The 23,355-nt window shown below is 40.6% G+C and overlaps 1 protein-coding gene across 2 annotated transcripts in view; it reads left to right on the forward strand.

The window, feature by feature from the left end:
- LOC111244858 (uncharacterized) overlaps positions 1-23,355 on the forward strand; it is a 71,502-nt gene that overhangs the window by 40,489 nt on the left and 7,658 nt on the right. Inside the window, exons 1-3 of one of the 2 annotated variants that reach the window (XR_015320393.1) lie at positions 11-1,473; positions 1,776-1,846; positions 6,214-12,184. Coding sequence is in view for 1 of the 2 variants with exons in the window: in XM_086979249.1 (XP_086835375.1) it covers positions 20,375-20,469 (95 nt within the window). In the remaining variant the exon portion in view is untranslated. Of the gene's footprint in view, positions 1-10; positions 1,474-1,775; positions 1,847-6,213; positions 12,185-20,374; positions 20,470-23,355 lie in introns of those variants that run through there. The other variant, XM_086979249.1, reaches the window with a different exon arrangement.

Raw genomic sequence — 23,355 nt, forward strand, 5'->3', positions numbered from 1 at the left:
TGCGGCAAAATTACGACCGAATGAGCTGAATATCCAGTCTGTGAGGAGTTTGTATCAAAGGATGTGTTTTCCCACTCTCAGAGGAGCCAAAAAGCTTGAACACGGCGTTGTGGGCAATTAGATGTAAAGTGACGACTATGACTAGCAGTACAAGAAGTAATCTTCCCAGAAGCGGTTCAAAAACAAACCCCAATCAAAGTAGAATCATTCGATACAGGTCCGAAAGCAAGGTACCCTTGCGGTGTTCTTCGACCGTCGAGTAATTTTTCATCATGAGCTCATACAGTTCAGCTCCACGGTCACCAAGAACTACTACAGAAAAAAGTTTCAAAAAAATTGTACGAGCCTGGCCAAAAGATTGGAACCGCCCTACAACAGGCCCCGGACAACTGGACCAAGTAAATGAACCACTTGAGTGTCTGTTTCGTAGGAGATCTTTGGTAGCATTTTTACATTTTGCAAATTATTTTTGAACAATTTTTACATCGATATCGTCGTTGCTGTGTTTTGGCTTTGACGAAATGCGCCGTAGAGAAGGTGTCGAAAATGCACATCCTTCTATCTAGATTTTTTAACTGTGAGAAGATCTTTCAAGTTAAAATGGCACTCACAACACAATATAACACTGATATATAAATACAAACGCTTTCAGACGGTACAAAAATAAACAGCAAGTTTTTAAAAAAAAGGCGGGAGCTTTTTCCAACCTAATCCATTACAAAAACCATTGATATATATGAGTATATATGGGTAGAAACACATTCACGAAATATACTAGGTTCGGCATAATATGATTGTTCGGTAATGCGAGTACTGAAAACGAAATTATAACCATCCACTTATACCTTAACAATGCCTTACAATAAGCCTATAACAAATTGACCATACATGTCGAAAGAGACCTAGAACGCTCGGGAACGAGATAGACTACTAGGATGCCGACAGCCATAGTTAAGATCCTGATTTTTTCGGTTAAATACAAATCTATAGAAAAAAGAACTTATGGACACGGTCACATATTCAGTCAGCTCACTTTCGTGTTCCTCCGGTCTAGTCAGCGACGCCATTATGCTTTAGCGTAACTTCTTAGAGGTCCCCGATGAAAAGACGGTTGTCCGCACCTACGAAAGATATTCTTCAGGTCGCAAACCTACGCTTCGTGATGCTGCGATTCGTAGAAAGAAGGACCAACAAATGGTGAATAGTAATGAGGAGAGAGTGAAAGCAAGGGACGCAAAGACTTCGTCGTAAGTGCTTCGTGTTAATGGAGGGAAGTTGGGCAGGCGTCTGTGAGCGGGAATGTGGCCCGTCGACGAACGAAAACAACGAACGATTGCTTATCCGGTTTTTCCAAAGCGGTAAGGGATTTGAAGGAAAATATCCATCGCTAGACCCTAACAAACGTTGCGTGTTTTGGAATTTATTAGAAACGGTGGAAAAGTGAACGTAATGCCTTGACGTTGAAACAAAGGGGTGAGTTCTAAAATTTAACGAAGCTAACGCTGCTTACCCTTTGTGTTCAATGTGACTGACATGATAATCCTGAAGCTTATTAGAGAACAGAATAACTTATCATCGAAGGAGACTTAATCTTTACGAGTCTGAGACGGTACAGCAAAGCTTTGCATAAGAATGACTATTTATAGAAGCACCTATACCTGTCAGACGAAAAAAATATAGGCCATATACATACTAGCTATGCGTGACAATAGTTGCGGAAGACGTAAGTCCCTATAATACCACAGAACCTAACCGGTTAAAGCGTTGTTGATTAGGTAACGTGTTGGCATCGTATGACTCGTACGTGCTGCTTCGCACCGGAGGAAGTGCTGTGAAGCACTCCAAGGTTGGTACATGCTTTTATGGAACGTGCGTATGTTAAGATGTCTTGTGATTAATTAGTGAATTTATTGCTAGAATCGTAAGCCTTGAATGACATTTTGAGCATTTTGAGTTATCACTGGATAGTTATAGACTAGTTATACTAGATTCTATTTCTTGCTATGAGAAATTCATCGAATAATTTCTTAAAACATTTCTAGTGAACATGCGACCTCCTAGATCTAAATACTCTTAAACCCGAAATGACCTCACGGTGTGGGGTTATCTTTCGCCATGCCTGACCTTCATGATATTTACTTTGTACACTTGGTGAAAACTATATATTAACACTTGGACAAATTATAAAATATGCTCTATGGATGCGCTTAATGCAAAAGTCGTTCATCATTGTGAGGAGTTACGGCTTAGGCTGTCACCAAAAGGGAAACATTTATTACTGGAACCTTATGAGCAGGCTTACGAAAGGACGATAACCAAGTTCACCAACCAACGCCAATGACTGTAACAATAGAGACAATCGTGTCGATTCACTATTCCACATTTGGGCAATTCAAATGTTCCAACTCAAATTTCGGGATTCCTGCTTAAAGAGTACCCCGTAACTTTGTATGCAAGACATTGTTTCTTGCATTACTGCCGTATCAGAGGAATGTCCGTGAATGCGCACGCAGTTACCGGCAATGGACGTGCCTTTTTTTTGCATATCTACAGCCGCTGCGTACGCCCGCTCATATATTCGTCAGTATTGTCCTAAATGTTTATCGCACATTCTTAAGTTGGTAAAAGATAACCAGGAAGAACCGAAAGCATTCGATAGTCTGCTGTTAGTGCAGCTTTATATTGGCGATGGTCGTTAATTACTACAGCGTAGAGGATGCAAAAGGTATTGACGCAGACTTTGTATTTAGTCATTTGCTTTTTTTCTATTAAATAACAGGAAACGTTCACGCAATGCTCGCTTAACCTTTCCATTTATTTGATTTGACAATATTTGGTAATTATCTCTGCTGATTGAAAGGCTGGCTAGTCAGATTACACTTAAAAAAAAGATCTGGACGGTACGAGATACATAAAACGTTCACATTCATAAAAGTGATTCGTGCCATATGGAACCTACACCTAAAAAACGATTCGATACACTCCCTATGTCTATATATACACGTAGGGTAGGACAATCTATATATAGATCCTGGCCCAAAGGCGAACCCTGTATATAGCGTTTATCAGTATTATTGCGCATGACGCAAGCGTCAACTGGCAAGGTGTTGCTGTTCTTTTGCATCCGACATCGCTTCATCCGTTTGTGGATGAATACTCAGTGGATCCAAGACGCCTCTGAACAACCTTGCCGTTAATCTCAGCGTCATCTATTACACTAGCGGAAACACGCTCAGATATTCAGCAGAATGCGAACAATCGAGGAAAAGGAGGCTCGCGTAAAGAAACTTTGCAAAAAGGACAGTACCTTCTCGGATCTTAGTACGTGCAGGCGATATGCATTGCAAGCGGTACTATAGTGTGCCCTCTGTCATTTGGTGACGGTAATTGCGATGCCGACGCTGCATAGACGCATATAGATGCCAATATGGCAGATCGCTGCTTTGGTTTGGGTGTCGTTGTGAATTTGCATGTGGATATATGCCTCATGCGCCATATCGGACACACACGTCGATAACTAACAGGTAAGCCATTTTGTCAAGCGGCGCAGTTATCGGAGCTCGGGCAGATGGCTAGCACACATAGACACAGCGTTGCATTGATTTCTCTTTTATCAAGATTTTCTCGGCAAATGCAAAGACAAAGATGTCTGGTCCACGCCAGCGACAAAGTGCTGCCATTAGTACAACGCTATCGCAACCCGGGGGTTATTGAGGAAAAAAGCGGTGGCGCTAATAGGTAACTTCAGTCAGGGGGTCCGAAATGTGGGCGTGTAATCCGAAGGACGTTAAAAAAAGAATAAAAAAGCAAAACGAAAAAGAAAGTCACATCAAACGAAAAATATTCACAAACAGAAAGGAACTGAAATGGTTTGCGCAAAGGTCGAAATCGAATAAGGTCGAGATAAAGTCTAGCAAAGAACAGTACAAGACGATGATAAAGCTTTGCAAGCAGCGTTTGGACATCATAGTTTTGACGTTCACTAACGAATTTCGACTAAAAAACGCGAGCAACGGTAAGCAAAAAAGAGAAGGCTTCCCTTGACTTGCAGAAAAGCCGCTTGGCGTTAGCAGTGAGACTACTGATAGCGACCGCTGAATAGGACAATCCTAATCGATATGAGACAGTTGTACTTCCAAGACTATTCTGCTTTGCGATGTCTCTGTTCCAGAGATTTAGGAGTTCAGGACGAACGTAGATTGTAGGCGGCGGACCAATGAGAGATTCGGATTGGTCAGAGTTGAGTCTACAGGGACCGACGTAAGAATGTGTACGAACGTAAACCCGGAGATGTTTCTATATGAGAGCGTTGTATATTTTGTACCCCATGATAGTAATCTAAACAATATTGTGTGTGTAGCTTCGTTGCTTATTGTAGACGGCTGAGCTATTGGCACATAGGATATGTACATGCCAGCAAAAATGACACGTATTACGTCGGCTACACGAAATATATTGTATCCCAAACCAATGGGAGAGAAGTCCTAAAATGAATATTCATCATTACAATTGCAATAGGTCACTTGATGCTGTTTCAAGCCGTTGGCATTGTTTTGACGTAGTTTCGCAGTCAGCTGAAACTTTAAGGTAAAAGCTACCGAAACTATCCGGGATAGGTGTACAATGCACGGTTAAATTGGTATAACTGAAAAGCAGGTAAAAACAGGGTGAAATTAAAAATAACATTTTCGGCTTAACGAGTGCGCTCCATTTGATTTTTCTAGTTCGAAGGACACTGCCTTGTGCCAAAGGAGATCATCAAGATTTTAGTTATACAGTCAACGAAATGTTAAAAAAAAAGGGTAGTAATAAATAGAAACCGGCCAAACTATTATATTCTAATAGATAAGTTATACGATTATACAAAGTAAGTGATCTATATAGGTGTTATAGCAAGAGAACGAAAACTGGAAAATAGAACATTTTATTGTTCTTTTTTTGTTTTATTTAGAACACTTTCCTATTTCGGCTGCCATACAAATCTGCTTAGTCTAGTTAGTGTAAATCAGCTTAAGACGGCCGTCTATTCGTTCTATAGTAGACATATGTAGGTTGTTGACTGTGCAAATGAGTGAACCAATAGCAAAGGGCCACAGCGCTGATGACAGAGAAGTATTATATTATAGAGGTCTTTCACTGCAATGTTGTTCGATTTTAAGCTATATAATTGAGCTATTATTATTAACAAATCGTAATATTAATTAATAAGAAAAAAGTTTTTGACAAAATCCGTTTATTTGGAAAAAAGCATTTGTTTTGACTTTCTAGGATAACCTGAGGTCAATTTTGGGTAAATATTTCTCACTTTATTTGCATAGAAAGAAAAAGGAGCAACTTTTCAGCAATAATGTATGCTGTATTAAAGTTTATTTTGTTCTATAATCTCGTCGTATACTTATCGTAGGGAGAGATATTTGTACTCCAGCATATTTTACTGCGGCAATACTAACTATTGCGGTTTTTACAATTGCTTGCATGATTCTTGAATTTGGTATTTATATCCCTGGTTGGATTGCCATCGAGTCGTCTATTGGCAATGAGTCTTAGCTAATGCCGCGTTATATGCGTGAAAACAGCCTTGATAATCATGTTTGACGCGCAAATTTTAAAAGGTGACAACGGGCTGAGATACGTTTTTACACTCAACATATAGCCTGGGAAATGGGTCAGAATAACAATCTAAGATGCACCCATGCTATCTTAATGCCAACCTGTTTATAAACTTTTTTTATCTGCTTTTATTAAATAGGCTAGTCGAGCGTAGTTCAATGCAGGTTTGCTTAAAATTTGTTATAATTTTATTAAGAGTAAATTTAGCGCTCTGTTTTACAGTTAACTGCCCTGGTAACAGGAAACGGCCAGGCAGCAATACGTTGTGACTGAAATTATAGAGAACATGTCAAATATCTTCTACAAATCCATATAAGTAGCATTTCTTTAAAAAAAAAAATCCATATTTACTTTTCTCCTATGTCAACTAGAAGCGAAGTGGTCTTGATCATTTTACGCATATGCGTATTACAAAGAAGAAGAAGAAGAAAAGAAAGAAAAAAATCCTATGTTTATGTGAGGAAATCAGCGACGCATTCCGTATTCGAATCTTGTAAAAAATGCTTCTAAAAACATTGATAATATGGCTTCTGATTCGTACTGCGCCATCGATAAATTCGTTCACACAGGCATGGTATATGTTGCTGTTTTATTTTGTTTCAGTACTTCGTGAATTCGGTTCAAAATAGATGTGATTAGCTGTTGACTATTTTTGAGTGGCTCCATGAAGCCAGTTATGCACCGATCCGTGCTGTCAACCGGAGAAACGATCCGAGTTTTCCCGCTTCTTCTTCAAGGACGCTCACTGTTATCGGCTGTGTGGGTCGATATGTTTCCCGTAAACATGTGAGACGAATGAGATTCACTGATTAACGAAGGGCGTGTTGTTGCCAGCAAGGTCAATCGGAGACCTTGACATGGCTAGATACGAGAACTGCCTAGCCGGACAAATAGTCATCTCAGACTGGATTTGATTCACATTAACAGTACGTACAATGAAGAAAAAAGGGTTCAAATTCAAGCACGGCGAAAAATATCATTGCTATTGATATATAAAACAATTAATAAAAACACTATGCAAAATTCGCTTCAAGGGCTTGCTTGACGACTACCATGCGGTGTATCCTGCGTCAACCGTAACCAAAGGAATCAATACTAACATTTATTTCTATTAGATGCTGGATTTGATCTCAATAAATTCGGTTGTTTACTTATGTTAGCTGATAATATATCAGCTAACATAAGTTAGCCATATACATATGTATCTAATGAGTCAAACTTACGTCTAAGTCGGCTGTCGTTGCACCTTTAGTGACCGCGAACACGGTTGCCTCGCAAGTTCATTTATATCATGCATTTGTTTCTGCTACGACTACTGACTAACGCGACAGCCAGTAATTCTTCTAGCCTTTCTTGTTTCCACATAGAGGCTTGCGTTTCTTCGTATCAAGCGATCGAATCGGCCTGTTGCCAGGCCAATGCAATTACATGCAAATTTCCTTTGACGCGACTTCAAAACTAATTTAAGGTTTTAAAAAAGCCTACGAATAGAGACGCCTACGCTGTGCCGCTGACTACATCACTGCCGGTTCTGATTGTCCTAATATTATTATAATGCCAAAGCTTACCCTTACGCCGTACGAGGTCATCATCAACTAAACAGTACCTACCATGAGGGTAATATTACTTGTCGCTAATGGGCCCTAGAATCTTGGGCCTGCCTTCCACCAGCAGTCTGCGATCCGGCGATAACAGCACAAATGTTTGCGCAATGGCTGCGATGTAGCCAGGATTTAGATTTTGTTTCGGCAACTGAGTCCCGCTGCAGGGCTGCTTGCATTACTAGATAGTCTGACTAAAATTTGCTGGATCCAACTAGGACTTTGGCGTGATGCTATAGTCAGTAAACCGTTCATGTAAAGTCCTGTGGTATTAAAAAAGAAGGATGTTTGCATTGGAGAACGATAGCTGTCGCTACTGGGATGACGTCTGCAAAAGGACGGGACACCAACAGGTCGTGTGAAAATGGAATAGCGCTATACGTAAAAGTCTGTCTCCTCTAACGACGATAAATAAACAATTAGTAGTGCCTTAACCGGCTCTACTGCTGGAGATTCAAGCAGAGGTTGTATGCAGAGTAATCCCAACTGACAGATCACCTTTGACCCAAACTCTTGTCCATGTTTGCTTGCCCATAAGATAGTTTGCGTGAGTCGTATTTTTGCATGAACTGTTGAACGGTAGTGTGATAATGTTACACGTAATAATAATGATGCGTGATAATGTTACGTACAGCAGTTAACTGATCTTAGAGGACCAGCTGGTAATAAACTCCTGTTCGACTATGCAATACGTGAATCGTCCAGAAAATGTCGAGCAGATCAGCAGCGGTAACAAACTTCGTAATAGGCAAAGAGCACAAGGTAATAATAATTCCAATAGTTAGCATACAGTTATTTAATAATTCCCCTAGTATTATGAAATGACGCAAACCTAAACAGCCGTTAATAAGGTGCACTTTCTACAATCATTTAGAAATGAGAAAAAAAAAACCCAATTTCCGCAAAGAATTAATTTCAGCTTGCTGCATCCAGAATGATAAATTTCATACCATGGAGACAAAAGCTGACTCGATATTGGTAGCCCAATTAGGGAAGTTTAGGTGGCCCTGATCCACAAAAGCGTACCAGATTATTACAGCAGTAATCTTGACTGAGACGCTTGTAATTGTGAAATTCCCATATTTCGGGCCTATAGAAAATATCTCTCATACGATACAATATGGCCGAAACAGGTAGCGTTGTTTACTAATGTGTCAGTTCTGCTTGTAAATGTAATAGTAGTCCACTATTGCAGAGCTGATTATATTAGAAAGCTGGGTCTCACCAGAACGCATTGATAAATGGGCCGTGTTTGCCCCGGCATATATGGACGACCTGCATCAGTAATAGATGCTAATGACGTCGCGGACAATTTACGTATTGAATTCTGACCCTTGAATTAGACGTCTAAATATCAGTGTTAACCTGTTGCTTTTTTAATTTTGCGAAATTCGTAGGAGACAACTTTGTACTCGTACTAAACAATTAAGCGTTGACAATATAGGGGTTCAGTCAAGTCAGATTGCTTTCGACAACTGCTATCAAAATTACTACGCAATTATAGCTAGAAAGGCAGGCAGATGTGTGTCGATTACGTTGTAACTCACAGGGATTAATATCCTTTAGGACAAAATAAATCCCAAAATCATAAAAGTCTCTGAATCAATTCGTTTCTCGTACAAACGTAGATTAGGCTCAATAAGAGACACATCGGTAGCTTCGTTACAGGATTCGTAGTACCTACTTTTCGATTTAGAAGAAATCGCGATTGCGTTTATATATTTTCCATGTATCGCCAGTGTAGAATTATTCTCTCAATGCACCAATTTCTATCAACAAATTTCAGCTAAAACCACACCTAAGCCCTTATATACATTTACATGGAGAATACAGTATAAACCCGCTTTATATATTGCTTCTGGATCCGTGTTGCAACGTATGTGTGAAAAAAGTACTGATGCGGAAAGCGCTAAGGCGCCGACGATGCTTACACCCCATTACCCGGCCTTCCCTATTTGGCTGAAAAGAATAACGCTATCGTTAAAATCAAACAGCATTTTCTACTAGCCCGACTCTGGCTAGCGGGACTGTTTATTACCTCACTGCTGTTTACCTCATTCTGTTCGAAGCCTAGACCTTAAATCTGATCTCAGCGTAGTAATCAGTCATATTTGTGTCGTCATTATTAGGACGCGAATGTAGCAAGACCAAGTGAGGATTGAGTGACTAGGTATAATGTACAATTACCGAAAATGTGCTTCAGGCCGTGCTCGAAACTGTACCCGAATATTAATAGCTAATACAGCCTAGTGTAGAAGTATACGAGAAAGGAACTAGTACCTCACCGTGTAGTTTCGTCAAGCCCCACGTTGCCCAGTTAAAGCTATGTCGGTATGATAAATCAGCTATACAACGTATGCGATCTATAAGCTAGCGTCAACTATCGGCTGCGTCTCGATCGGGCCAAGTTGAGTTAGTTTATAACTTCAGCCTCAATCAACTGAGATTCGTGGTTTTTTTCCTTTCTTCTCCCTCTATTCTTTATCCGAGTGTCGGTCTGTCGCTGTGACAGTGCTACGTGTTCCGACGTATTTTCTGATACATTGGAGCAGAGTCGGTGCCAAGGACAAGGTCCGTGGCCCATTGCAGATCTACGTGATCCATAAGCACATTGATACACTAGACAGTAAATATACTGCGTACTTGTTCTGGTATCGTATATAAGAAATGCAAAGGTGACACTACAGTTAGCATTTGTTGTCCCGGTGAGTTCCGGTGCTATATTTTTGAAACTGGAAAGCAGTTTTGTAAGCCTTAAGTAGTGACAAATATATATACGAGGCGGAGAAACGATCGACAATCAGGTTATATAGCTATTACAATGATCATGTTCATATGGGATGGGATGTTTTTTGATGTATATATATATAAACGTACGTCGTTTTTTCCCAAGCAACGTATTTTTCCAGAAAAAAAGTTATTCTGAATGTCATTTTAGGATTCCGGCAATACAAGAGGATAATATATAAATGTTTCTATATGTCAACAGCCTTCTGCTTAAGATCTTAAAAGTGGTCGCGGCGAAGATTTTCCTGTTAGCCATTTTGCATATGATTTCGTGCATTTAAACAGGTGTACTGTAGCATACGCCGCCTTTTAATCGTAGAGCTTCGTTAGTAGTTGACCCTCTTTCAAACCTACCTGTTGCTAGGCCTATGTACCATTATAAGTACTTTCCAGGTTGTAGTGATTGAGAAAATAGCTTTCACGGCGACCGGCGACCTATCTGTGTGGCCTCACTGAATGCTCCACGAACCACGCTTAGGAAAACATATTATGCGGAAATGACAGCTCGGTAATACGATGACGCGTACGCGATGACGGGGCGGGCCGACCCGTTAGTGGAAATGGGTCTGGCCTCAGGCTTCAGTGTACCTTAAGGTTCATAGTGCAAACCGTTGCTCTAGCCGTGGAGACCCTTTTGTCTGTTTTGGAAATGTTGTTAAAGCGAGTGCACGGGGTCTCCCTGGGTAAACTGCCTAGAAATATGTTCACTCAGCGAGAACGAATGTGTTTTCGGGCATAAATATTCTTTTATAAGCTGCCTATTGGAGAGAAAATGTGGATTCTAAGAAGTGGACCGCAGTATTCAACGGATACGGAACTAGAGTGACCCGCTTCGGTATCAGAGTATTATACGTAAACTGCCTCGTGCCCATAAAAGATTTTGCCTGTCTGAAGCCAAGGAGTGCAATGTAGCCATTCAGATTTTAGGGTGTATACGCATTAAATCCATGTGAGTAATGCAAAAACATTGATATGGCCCAGGAGACAGTTAACGCGATTCCCCGAGAAATATTGCTGCCAAAATATGTATTCTCGAAAACTTTAGTTGAATAGTAATAGCTTTAGTAAACATTTTAATTAATTTAATTAAAAAAAAATAAAGTTTCAATTGACAATAAGGCTTGACTCGGAAGTTTTTATTTGCCGCTTGATTCTGCTTTCAACTTCTTACCTGGTCACAAGCTCACTTGATGCAGCAGTAACTGAAGCTAAATAACTTGACAACGACGAATGATAAAAGTTAACGAGTTTCTTTAGTTTATATAATATAGCCGTAAGCGTGTTGGTCGACGAAACATCCTACAACCCATTTTCTAATCAAGATAATTACAGTCTTGGAAACTGTCTTCGTCTTGAAAGAGTCATTCATGGCTCTGTAAAAACGAGGTTGAACTAATAATACTTTTGTTATTATTAAGTCTCTTCTGCAATATTATAATTGAGTGAAATGTCTTCCTCACCCTTAATGAGAAAATACTTACCCTAAAATAACATAAGTTAATAAATATGAGACCGCTGGCCATATGGGCCAAATAACACGGCTGCTAGTGTTGCTATTCGAGTAACAGTAGTGAGATCGTATAATTTATTATCAACGTTTCCTATCGAAGTTTTCCTTACAAGGACAAGTTAAGCCTAAAAGCTTAGTCCACCATAAGCGTCAGTGCCTGCTTTTGCAAAAGTAGCCAAACTCTTTTTGCTTTCTAATACATTTCTATCGCTGCTAAGGCTTTTCAAGCCAAATGACTAGAAGAACCACAATGTCGACACCGCAGGAAACGTCACATAAATCATCAGATGAGGAAACAGTGGTATTTAGGCAGGACGACAAACTACGCGACAGTCCCTGTCACGTTTTGTTTCTCTCCAAACGACCTGAATTAGAATAGAATATCTAGATGCAATAGTTGACAGCGATCGCGTTTAGAAAATACAGATCGATTTGGCCTACTGCAACTCGGCTTATCCTTTTGGCGGATTCACATGGTAAATCCTTCACTTCGCGTAGGCAGGTATTTAGCGTACAGACCCATGTCAGCTTAGCGCATCCGAAGTTGTTTCAACATTTTCGTTGCTGTAGCTTCCAACAGCTTCGTATCCCCGTAGCCACTCTACTTGTAGTATAGAAGACTGATAATCGTAAGCTTATGTAGGTTGTAGTCATATCAGTCAGAGCATTAACAGGACTAAACTTTATTACAACTTACAGGTGACCAATCACTTTCTTTATCTGTCACCTCACAGGTGTGAAGTACAACTTTCTCAAAACGCACGTCCTACACGCTCCCTGTGTAACCTCAATTGATTGATGCTTAGAAGCAAATAAATTTAATAAAATACATCAGACAATGACAAATGAAGAGATAAAGAGATTGTTCCTTAGCACAATCTTCTTATCCTATGTAGGTTTCTATAAAATGCTCAAAAAATAGATTAGCTTATGGTAAAGTCTCTTACATTCGTGCACCCAGAAATAAAAAAAAAAGCTTTTTTTTGTGTAAAAATGTTCTACTATAAAAATGTGATCAAATACTTCCTATTCTATATATATATATCTATATATAAGATTACGTGCGGCCAATATATAGACCGATGCCGAGAAGTGAGTAGTATTCACAGGTGTGGCATTTTGCTCGTTTCTATGTAAATGTTGATAATATGATAAAAGAATAAACGACATATATATGTGTATTCGTAAAAAAAACACCGGAAAAGGGTTATGACATATTAATTGCAGAGATGTGTTAAAAGATTCTACAAAGCAAACAATAATAAATCATTTGTTCTCACTAAGCAATAGTTTCAATGACGGATAATAGACGAAGTCAACAATTCCACTCCAGAGTCAGAGGCCAACAAATAGTGTCATCTGATTATAATGTTTGTTGATGTTGACTTCTTCTCAATTTTTAAATTATTGAAAAAAAAATTTACTTTTTCTCAAAATTAAACCTATTCTTTTGTCCATATAGTTTTTCTCATGACAGAAAGGATTTCTTGAAAATGTCTACATTTTGTAGTTACGACACGCTTTATGTTTCGAGTGTCAAAATCATTTAATATAAACTTCTCTCTGTATTGCGATTCCCTACAGCCGCATTGTAGCAGGACGTTTTCCTGTAATTTGTGGTTGTTTTCCTGGTCATAAAAATACTAGCGATAGGCACGGGGTTAGTTCTAATTGCAATCTAATATTTCTAACTACCGCAGAATACAGATGTGTTCAAGACTACATCGAATAACCTCCTGCATATGTAACTATGTAACAGTCTGCTGTAAAATACATGTACGTGAATCTATATGCGTAAAACAGTAATGCTTGCTCTAACTAGATAACATGCCCCAAACCTCCAGTTAGCCTCACAGCATTGCTGGACGTGTCGTCGTTGTTGTATTAGTTAGGCTGATTTTATCACGGAAGTTCCCTCTAGCTCCTACCTGGTACGTGTCATCAACGATGTGAGGTTACAGCCTCACGTTCTTTGCGCACCGTGGCCGCGTACATTCCATCGGCCAAGTTACGAAGCGCGTACATCGTTGTTCTTCGTGATCGCCGCTGTTTTTGTAGTTGTTGTTGTTGTTGTCGTTGTTATCCTTGTCCTGATACTCCTTAATGCTCCGGGACTCGTCTCGTCCTTGGGCAATGCGGTCCGTGCTCCATAAAAATTTGTCTCCACGTTGCTGTTTCCAGCCGTCTGCCAGTTAGCCTAGACGAGCCAGTCCTGGCCCGAGGGGTTATCAGTGTCACTACCATAGTTAAACAAATGTCGGATACAAGGTGTTCTTTCTACCGTTCGCGTAAGGACGCAATACGGCTAAAAAGTCCCGATGTCTACATGGATCTAAAGATATATGTGCAGATCCAGTGCTTGTCTTCGGATATGTAAATACGGCGTTGATGTGTTGTGATATCAGGACGGATCCTACTTTTACAATTGGTAGATACGATGGAAGAGAAAAGGTGTAGTAGATTGTCGGGACCACTTTCTTCGATTAGTTAGTTAGTTGCATGGAGGCTTCTAGTGCTTCCAGGCGTAGAATATGACTATCAAGCAGTGAAAGCGTGATACACAAATTAATATTTTACTGTTCAAGCCACATAACTTATCGTACGAATCAATTTAGTTACAAGCGTTCTATATCGTGGGAGTGGTATTGGAACTCCAATACCAGGCAGGAATAAGTTTATTTTATAACGGTGCTTGTGCTTAAGTACATCAGATTAGCCTGGCAAGACTAACTACTTTGCTTGAAGTTAACATGTAAAAAATCGGGAAGTTACACCTATTCTATTTAACTGAGATCTAATCTTTTGCCTCCTTTAATGCAAATGGACGTTCTTTCCGATCTATCCTTTTCAAGTGCACGCCTGACTATATACTTCTTCATATATTTTATTCTATAGCCCCATTTACGCGTAAACATGCATCGATCGTGGCAATATTATATAGTCGATTTGCCAGTAAGCTTAACGAACGAGAATTTACAGAGTAGGGTTTGTAAAATGGAGCGCCTCTTAATGATCGATTGCGAATATTCAGAGGTTTAGCTCAAAGTGTCCATAGCCTTCCCAAGGTGTTAGTTCATTCCCATTAGTGAACCCTTGGAAATTACAGCGAGCAGATCCGGTTGCACGCGGAAATAGACAGGGTACACATTTAATATCTTCCCCGATATTCCGACGTCTTAAAATTACAAACTTCTTTTATGACGCTCACCAGCCTCTGAAAGTAATCTAAACCTGGTACGGTGATGAACTTTAGAGACACTTAAAGAAGTAATCTAGGTTCGAAATGAGGCATACGCGCACGGTTTGCTTCGTTCTAGAAGGAATTAGTTGTCTAAGGCGATACATAGTTAAAAAGCTACCGAAAGAAGAACGCGAATCATTGATGAAGACAACCACAAAGGACAATTACACGAATGAGTCCTAAAAGGCTTCTCATTCCTTGTTTTCAAAGGGAATATTGTTAAAATGGCGTTAACATTCAAGTCTAGTAGCTTTTTCTAATCAGCTTATCAATTATAAGCGAGATGCCAAAAACTGAACTCTCTACAGATTGTGCTCGATTTTGGTCGAATAACAAAAAAAAAAAAAAACGTTCGTACCAATTTTCCAGTGTTTTCGAAATTTTGAGTCTGGAACGCATCCGATGCATTTTGCATACTGCTCTGCAAGTTGATTGTAATAAATAACGAGACGAGGATCTGAAGCTCGAATCGGATTTACATGCCGAGACAGTCTTATGTACATATTAAGGATATGTAAAAGATGCTAATTTAGAGCGCTTTCCGTTGTTTTTTCCATACAAATACCCTCTCGAGTCTATCATTTATGGACTTCGTACCATTTCACTTTTGGTATGCTCGTCTCTGTAAGCATCATCCTTATATTCACAGCGATAGCTGCTAATACACATTGGATAGTATGTTTATCTGTTACTTCGTCTTGACCGTCCCTTGCCTTCTGCCATCCTCTACAGTGGCCGAAAGCGTGTACTCAGCGATGAGGAAAATTAGCTCCGTTCCGTTGACATTGCTAATCAAGCGTAGAACGTTGATAATGCCCGAACATTTGCCCCTTCTCTGACTCGACCGTTACCACAGCGAGGTCACCAGCTTTCTAAACTGCTTGCATGTCGTCGAAGTAAAGTCTGTAGCTAGGCGATCCTGATATATCTGGCTAGTTTAGGATGTAGTTCGCTGTCGGTGCTTTTACATCGGCTAAACGAGATCGGCAACAAGCTCAATAGTCGCCAATGGAACGTGATGTTGATAACGAGCCACTAACCGGAAACCAACAGTCTTTGACTTCCCCACATCACTCACCCTCGGGCAACCAAATGAGGTATGAAGTAATATTAGAACAACATTGTGTCGAATACGGGGGTTAATCTATCGGGTATCGCAGTTAACAGTAGCACAGAAAATGATATCGAAATTAATTTTAAAAAATTATATGGGATGAAAGGGCAAGCTTCCCTTTTGGCCCAGTAGCTTATTGTTGGGTAACACCATTACGTAATCGACCGTTGCAAATGGTCGTATATGGAATACACCATATCATCATAGATTTTTCAATTGTTGTTTACGTAATAGTGGGTTTTTCAGCATATTCAGTTTGAAAGAAAATTTCATCACTGCCTGCCGTTTTTAGTTATGCGTCTTATCTACTTAGTTGTGTGAAACTGCCTGACTATGAGTAATACACTCCCTAGATATTATTTGTCGTTGTAGTAAATTTTTTTTGCATTTTGTAATAAAGGAAATATGTAATATTTCCTTAATATATATTAATATATGTAATAAGTAAGTTAATACATAATTTTTAGCCAGCAGCTTTTTTTTTTACTTAGTAATCCATCTAATCATTTACCAAATTGAACCAAACTGAAGCGCAGTAAAAAAAAAGTTCTATAATTGATTGTAAAGATCAAAAAAGGTCACATAGGTTAGGTTTTCAGCGAATCTACAGAGTGAGTCTATGCTAGCGGTTGAACGTCTCTGTACACCACACCATTTATACATTGTCAGATCATCCTGTAGTCGTTGTCTTATACGATGCGCGTAACAGAGGCCCTAAAGTGGAATTTCGGACACTTCTCTTTTGTTCATATCAAAGAAATCTCCTATCGATAACCGTTAATAAATTCATTACAAATACCCGATCACGCCATTATTGCAACACGTAAACTATACAGTCGTTCCTTACGTCGTATTATACCTACGCCGCCAATAATCAGTCACCAGTTTCCGCTCTTCAGCTAGCGTCTTTCTTGCTGTTAGCTACTATTCGTAGTAGAATTTCTTACTAAAAGCAAACGTGTCAAGAATATACGTGCTACCTGTAATTGTTTCTACATGCGCGCAGAGCAAGTGGTTGCGAGGCCCCGTTTTTGCCGGCTAACAAAAAATCTGAGTTAGTCCACCTTGTTTTGGTAACCAATGTGGGATAGGTGGATGTATGGCCGAAGTCGCGAACGAGCTGCTTTGACCACGGGCTGAGTGCTTAACGAGCGGAAGCCCTTCGATACCAAGAAGTACGAGAGACTTGCGAAGGAACGGAAATGGCGCCACCGTAAAGCTTTAAGGTAGCGCAATGCAAACATTTTGCCCGGGATGAAGTAGGCTTGCCGTGAGTTTTTCTTGTTTATACATAAGGGTTGCGTCAAATGGGCCCCGTTATAGAAACTAAGTATGGAGCTCGAGTTTTCTTGGGGTCAGTATTCGGAAAACAGCGAGATTAACACCTTCACCTAATTTTGTCAACCTGGTTGGAAGTTGCATTTGCCGGTAGCGGCTCCAGCGAAACGCCTTATTTTCTCGTTAGGTCCGGCTAGACTAAGGGAGTAAAACTTGGACTTTGGGGTAGCACTCCAATTTGATTACCTCGAATTTCTGCAACAGCTCGCGGCGTATCAATGTGCGTGTGTTTATCAGTTCGTGGAAGAAAGCCAAGAACACACGTCCCTTTCTACTTTATCGAGAACGGATATGCGAATCCGCTGTGTGAGCACTGGTTTTATTGGAAGAGAACATAGCCGAGATCACTACACGAGTCTCGCCGTGACAAAAAGGTGTAGGTCAAGACGACATAGAGCCTCGATGTGGAAGTTTGTTCGATCGCATTCGAAATCGGAAGCTATGCGACCCAATAAGTGATTTTAGAAACTGGAATTTTATCTGACACACGCACGAGAAGTCGCAAAAAGATCTGGACTATGTAACAGTGAAGCCGGACCCACTGCGCGTTGGGGGATGCCGATCGTAGGGTGAGGACATTCTGCCGAACAATCGCAGCCAAGTTGTAATAGATCAAATAGTATAGCGTAAATATATAAATAAATGCATGACAAAAAAGAATGGATGATTGTATATTTGTCCTTGCCTACCAACCACAAATCCAAGCCGCTTGCTTATATATATATAACTTGTCTTCTCTCTCTTCCTCTTTTACTTTATTTTTTATTGCCGCCGCTACTACACCTCAGAGTATTACTTGCCGCTCTTTCTGAACATAGGGACCTTCTAAAGCCTGCGATAGAGCGAGATCGACCATAAATGGGTGAACTCCGTACACAGCCTGAGGATGGCAAAATCTGCCACGATGTTGTTGGCTTTACAGCTCCTGCTTCCTCGTTGATGATGACGATAATAATGACAGAAAATGTGCAGATTCAATTTTGAGGACCGCGCACCCACAGGGCACCTTTGTGCTACTATTCATGAGTGAAGGGTAGAGCTGAGAACTTCCGATGTCACTGGTGCCACATCGTCGCAGAAAACGGCCGGAAATAAAAGGGACGGAGCCGCATTCAAAGCTGAGTCAGCGGTAGAAGCGGCAAAGGCAGTGGTGACGTTTTGCCGTTGGCTGCTCTAGTCTGCGAGTAGCACTCACTTGTGTCAAGGAAGAATCCCTCACTCTCAAATCCAGGAGTTTCCCAAAAGCTCAATGCCTTAGCAATGAGGAAAACCCATAAAGCAGGCAGAGATGGACCAAATAGGACGTAGCTGAAGCTGTGGCTTCAGCTGCGGCGCATCTCAGGGGTTCGTTTTCTGCCTCGACGTTTCTGCCCCGGCCGAATCCATGATCACGATTGTGGGCGACGAAAAGCAAACCCCAGAGACTAAAGCTATGACGATAATAGTAACTTCTGCATTTCGAATGGAAATCTCCAGAGGCAGCAAAATCAATTTGCAACTCACTCTCGTCGCTGTCATCCCATCCTACATAGCACCCGCTTCCCTCCCGTTCTCCCTCGTTCATCCTAGAGTTTCCTCACTCCGACAAGTTCTCATTCGTCAGAGATCTGCTTGTCACCATCCGAGCGCTCTACGTACGCCTCGATTTGGCGCCGCAGATTTCCCATCGTCGGCAAGAGCAGCCGCACATCTGATGACCCGCTTTCCGAAGTGTCGACTCGAGCGGTCCTCGAGCAAAGTCCCGCAAATGTGGCGTCAATCATCGCCCGTTGACTGCTATCGTAGTCGCTTGGAGACGACGGGACACTGAGCGAGAAACGGTGCGGAAATAGTGGGGGAAAAAGAGGAGAGCAGCAGAATCTCAGCAGAGAAAAGAAAGGACAAACATGTAGTGAGGCTTGCCGGCAGGCGGGAGGAAAATTTAGTGGGGCAACATAGGGTAAGGACTCGTCGTACTGTAGCTCGCATCCCTCTTGGCGCGTTGGGCAGGGACGAGTTTGGAGTCGACGAAGAGCGAACGTCGTCATCAGGAGAATAGCCAAATAGTTGTCGCGTGTTAGCTCCTGCAATGCTGCTCTTCTATATAGCCGCCTGTGAGCGCATGGCGCGCGTATCTGTGAGCGTATATGAATAATTGTGTGCGTAACGAGACTAGCGGAAAGCCTCGCTGTTAGAGTAAACCTTTCGCCTGTATTGCCATATAGATTTTCTTCCCTTAAATTTCATTCGATAACCATAGTTATATGGGGAAACGGGATCCCTACAGAATAACACATTGTACGGATGAAGGAGCTGCGGTTTGTGGTATATTGGTGGCGGTAACGAAGTCCGCCACTGTGTTTTAAGGTCATCGTTAGATCGCGGCCACATGTGCATCGACTATGCGTAAGGGCAATTTAAGCGTAAATATACGTCAGCATTTGGTCGTTGAGACGCAGGTTTTAGTGACATAATATTTCAACATGCTGTTGAAAAATTTACACGTGTGCATAGTTAACGAATAGCAACTTTTGAGCAAGCAATTCGAAGTGTTTGGCAACGTAAGGATCTTTCAGCCTTCCTATTAATAACCCCTGATTGGAAAATAAATCGCAGAAAATTCAAGGGCAGAGAACAAAATATGTTTTAATTGAGGTTTTCCCAGGCTGGGGACGAATGCTGTGCTTGTATTGCCGTCAATCGAAACCAATATATCATTAAGAAATATTTTCCCCGACATGTCGAAACTAGACAAACAACAAAAAACAAAGGTTCCAATCTAGTGCCATCTATTGTTTTTGCTATGCATAAAGAAAGTATGAAGCACTACTGTGAACCCATAAATGAAACGCTATACCTTAATTGGTTAAGGGCAAACCTGATGAATAAAACGATGCCAAGGGCAGCTATCGGTGATTTAGTTCATTATTGGGTTAGATATTGCTAGGTTTGGCGTAGTATTATAACGCATCAGCTTCCATTTGAATAGAATCGGAACTGCATAAAGCCTGCATAAAATCGATAGCTGCCAGCTCATCATGAAAAAATCAGACTGTCGGAAGTTCTTTGACATGTCGAAAAGCTCGAATGAACTTTTAGCCCATATAAAATAAAAAAAAAAAAAGTCATATTTTAAGTATACTCCATGGAATATGCGTTACCTGTATCCTTTTTTATTTTTTTTTTTTTTACAGATATAAGTCACTACTCTGCGAGCTTCCAGAAGCTGCCTACTCATCAGTTACACGATCATAGTCGATCTCTTGAAAGCTTATCTCAACAAATCGATGTTAGTATTTTTACTCCACCTATCGCTCCCTTTAATAAATATCTTGAGCTTAATCAAATAAGAGACCAATTTTTTCGCGCTTTTTAGCCGACGAAATTTTATGTGCTATATGAATAAATGAAGGACGCAAACGTACGTCTTATCAGGCTCGCCTTACGGAATGGTTCATCAAACTACAAGTAACGAAATATTCCAGTTACACAGTTACCGAAATTCTATGATCTAAGTCTAAGACGCGCCTTTTTGAAGTTACACAAATGGCCACATCAAAATACGAAACATTTAAAAATAACTGCCCTAAAATCTATTACCATTAACGAACATACACACCAATAAGCTTCATACACATTTTACTTACCCCCACGCACCCAAAGTCGTCTGAGACATGCAGCCTTCAAAGAAATGACCCTACTAATATTTTCAGGGCTAGTTGCACAGGAAAATACTCGAAAGTTCACCTATTTCCGAGACATACTTAGAAGGATTGAGCAGTTAAGTTAGCTCCGTGGTAAGAAGGTTGAACTAAACACATGAGCGTTTCTTGGAGGAAACAATTGAATCATCGTCTCCCTAAACCCCATCGGGTCATGGCGTCGTCTACTCTTGTTGTCAGCTGATTCCCCTTACTGCAAACGTCCGTGAAGGGGTCAGAGCACCAAACATTACCTCCGCGCTATTTGCGAGAAAGGGGTGTATTCATGTATGAGTGGCATCTCCGAACGTGCCTCTACTAACGGAGAGACAAGTCAGCATAAAAGCAATCAGTCGAAAGGTCGTGAACAAATTGAGTTAAATTTAACTGTCTGGCGTGCCGGAGGCGTTGGAGTCGAATCCGCCGCTAAGACGATATCGTGGAAGGACGTATCCTGAGGGTGAAGACGCGTATGCAAAAATTGAGGAAGGACCCGATAGATCAGTCACTTCCACGTGCTCTTCCTCTGCAGAACTAAACTTTTCACTAAAGGAAAACATACGGTTTAGACTCCAATCAAATATGTTTTGCGGCCGGTCAATGTAACCATGCCCAACGGTTAAGACATGTATATATATATATATATATATATAAAACTAAGAGTGAAGGCTATTTGACTTCCTTGAACTTGTTTGTTTCTATATCTCCTGTGGTTATCGTGTAATAAATGTTGACGGTAAGCGTTATCACTAATTTATTGGTCGACAATAAGAATTACAACGACATATTTGATGCGTAATGGTACAGTACATTATGAAAACTCCCGTCCACTGGAGTCGATTCCTTAAAAAGCAATTAACAGGATCAACCCCGTCACCTCAATTAGGAAAAAGCAGACATTTGGTAGTCGTTTGCACACGAGCCCCTTCACAAATCTGACACCTAAAGATAACTGCGGCAATATTTAATACAAGTATAGCATAGTCACCTATAAGGCGAAGATACTATATATGGTGTCTGATTTAAGCTCTACGTGAGTTTTCCTACATGCTGACCCGCCTTCATGGAAGGATTTGCGACAACCCCGGAATTACTACAGGCGCCAAAATCCTTTTTGTAACTATGGGGCACGAATCTTACCATAATAACAATAACCGTACTAACTATAATGGCGGTGTAGAACTGTGTCACTTTTTCGCGCGATGATGCACTTGATATCAGAAAGAGAAGGGTGGCTGTATTTCCCGCACGTCGAACATCGGAAGGCGTCGCTGAGCAGCAATGCCTTCTGATGTTCTTGGTCTCGGATCGAGTCGACGTGACCATCATCTCAATTGAAGCTTTGCAGTAGTGCCCCCACCCCATCGTGACATAGCGTCGTTCCCACAATTACGAAAGCCCTCTTGCCTGTTCTCAGGATATTTTAGAGCACTTGGCAAACATGTTCATACACAATCAACTGCATAATTACAGTGAGATAACAGAACCGACTCACCTAAGCATAGCCATTATACTTAGGTTTAAGCTACAGGTTAGTCGGGGCTGTACTAACCCAAGTACCAATCCAGGACTAGGAATAGAGCAACGTGTAAACCTGATCAGAGCTAAACCAGGTAACTAGACATGAGGCCCGGTGTCCATTAACAAATTAACTTCTTGAAAGAACTGAATGCCCCTACATTTATTGAATGAACTGCCACATGGGTTTTGTTTTGGTAATAAACTAGTCGGAGTAATTTGAACAATTAATAACATTGTTGACTCAATGAAAGAGCTCAGACTAGAAAAGCAGATACGCGAAAGAATTGACTTGTTATCATTTTTTTTTTACTTTATATCATTTTTATATTATTAACTGACATGTCTTGACCCAAAGCGGACACTCTTGAACCGAAACATATATACTTGTTCATTATACAAATTAACACATTATAGATAATTACTGATATGCATTAGCATGCCTTGCCCTTGATTTAACAATAACACGAATCATGCGATTCGTTTATTATTGTTAGCGGTCGAAATGCTGAAAATTCGGGTCAACAGCCTGACGGTTTGCGTTGTCTACCCGACCATAGGCGCATAGATCTAATCAATAGCGTCACCTAAATTTTTCGTGGTTCAGATAGTTATAATGTTATTTGTCTCTTCTATTTTACTAACCTGAGCCTTACTTTATGATATGCCCATCCCGCTGCCCACTTGACATGGGAATGTAGCATTAGCCAACAACTGGCCCTGTGTACTCCTTAAACGTTGTAACTAAATGTTATAAAGCTTCGTATCTAATTAACCAATGAGATATTCCGTTAAAGTTCATTAATAGGTTACTCTGTAACATGGTCATGGAATAGATAAACAACGCTATCAAAAAATAGTCGGAAGAGGATTCCAGCAGCATTTTCATTGTTGTCTGTGTAAATGTGTATCTATAAGTTCGAAGCAGAGAAGTGGGTCGGGGTTAAGTGTACATG

The sequence above is a fragment of the Varroa destructor genome, unplaced genomic scaffold, assembly GCF_002443255.2.
Source record: "Varroa destructor unplaced genomic scaffold, Vdes_3.0 BEIS01000002.1, whole genome shotgun sequence".
In the NCBI taxonomy this organism is placed as follows: Eukaryota; Metazoa; Arthropoda; class Arachnida; order Mesostigmata; family Varroidae; genus Varroa; species Varroa destructor.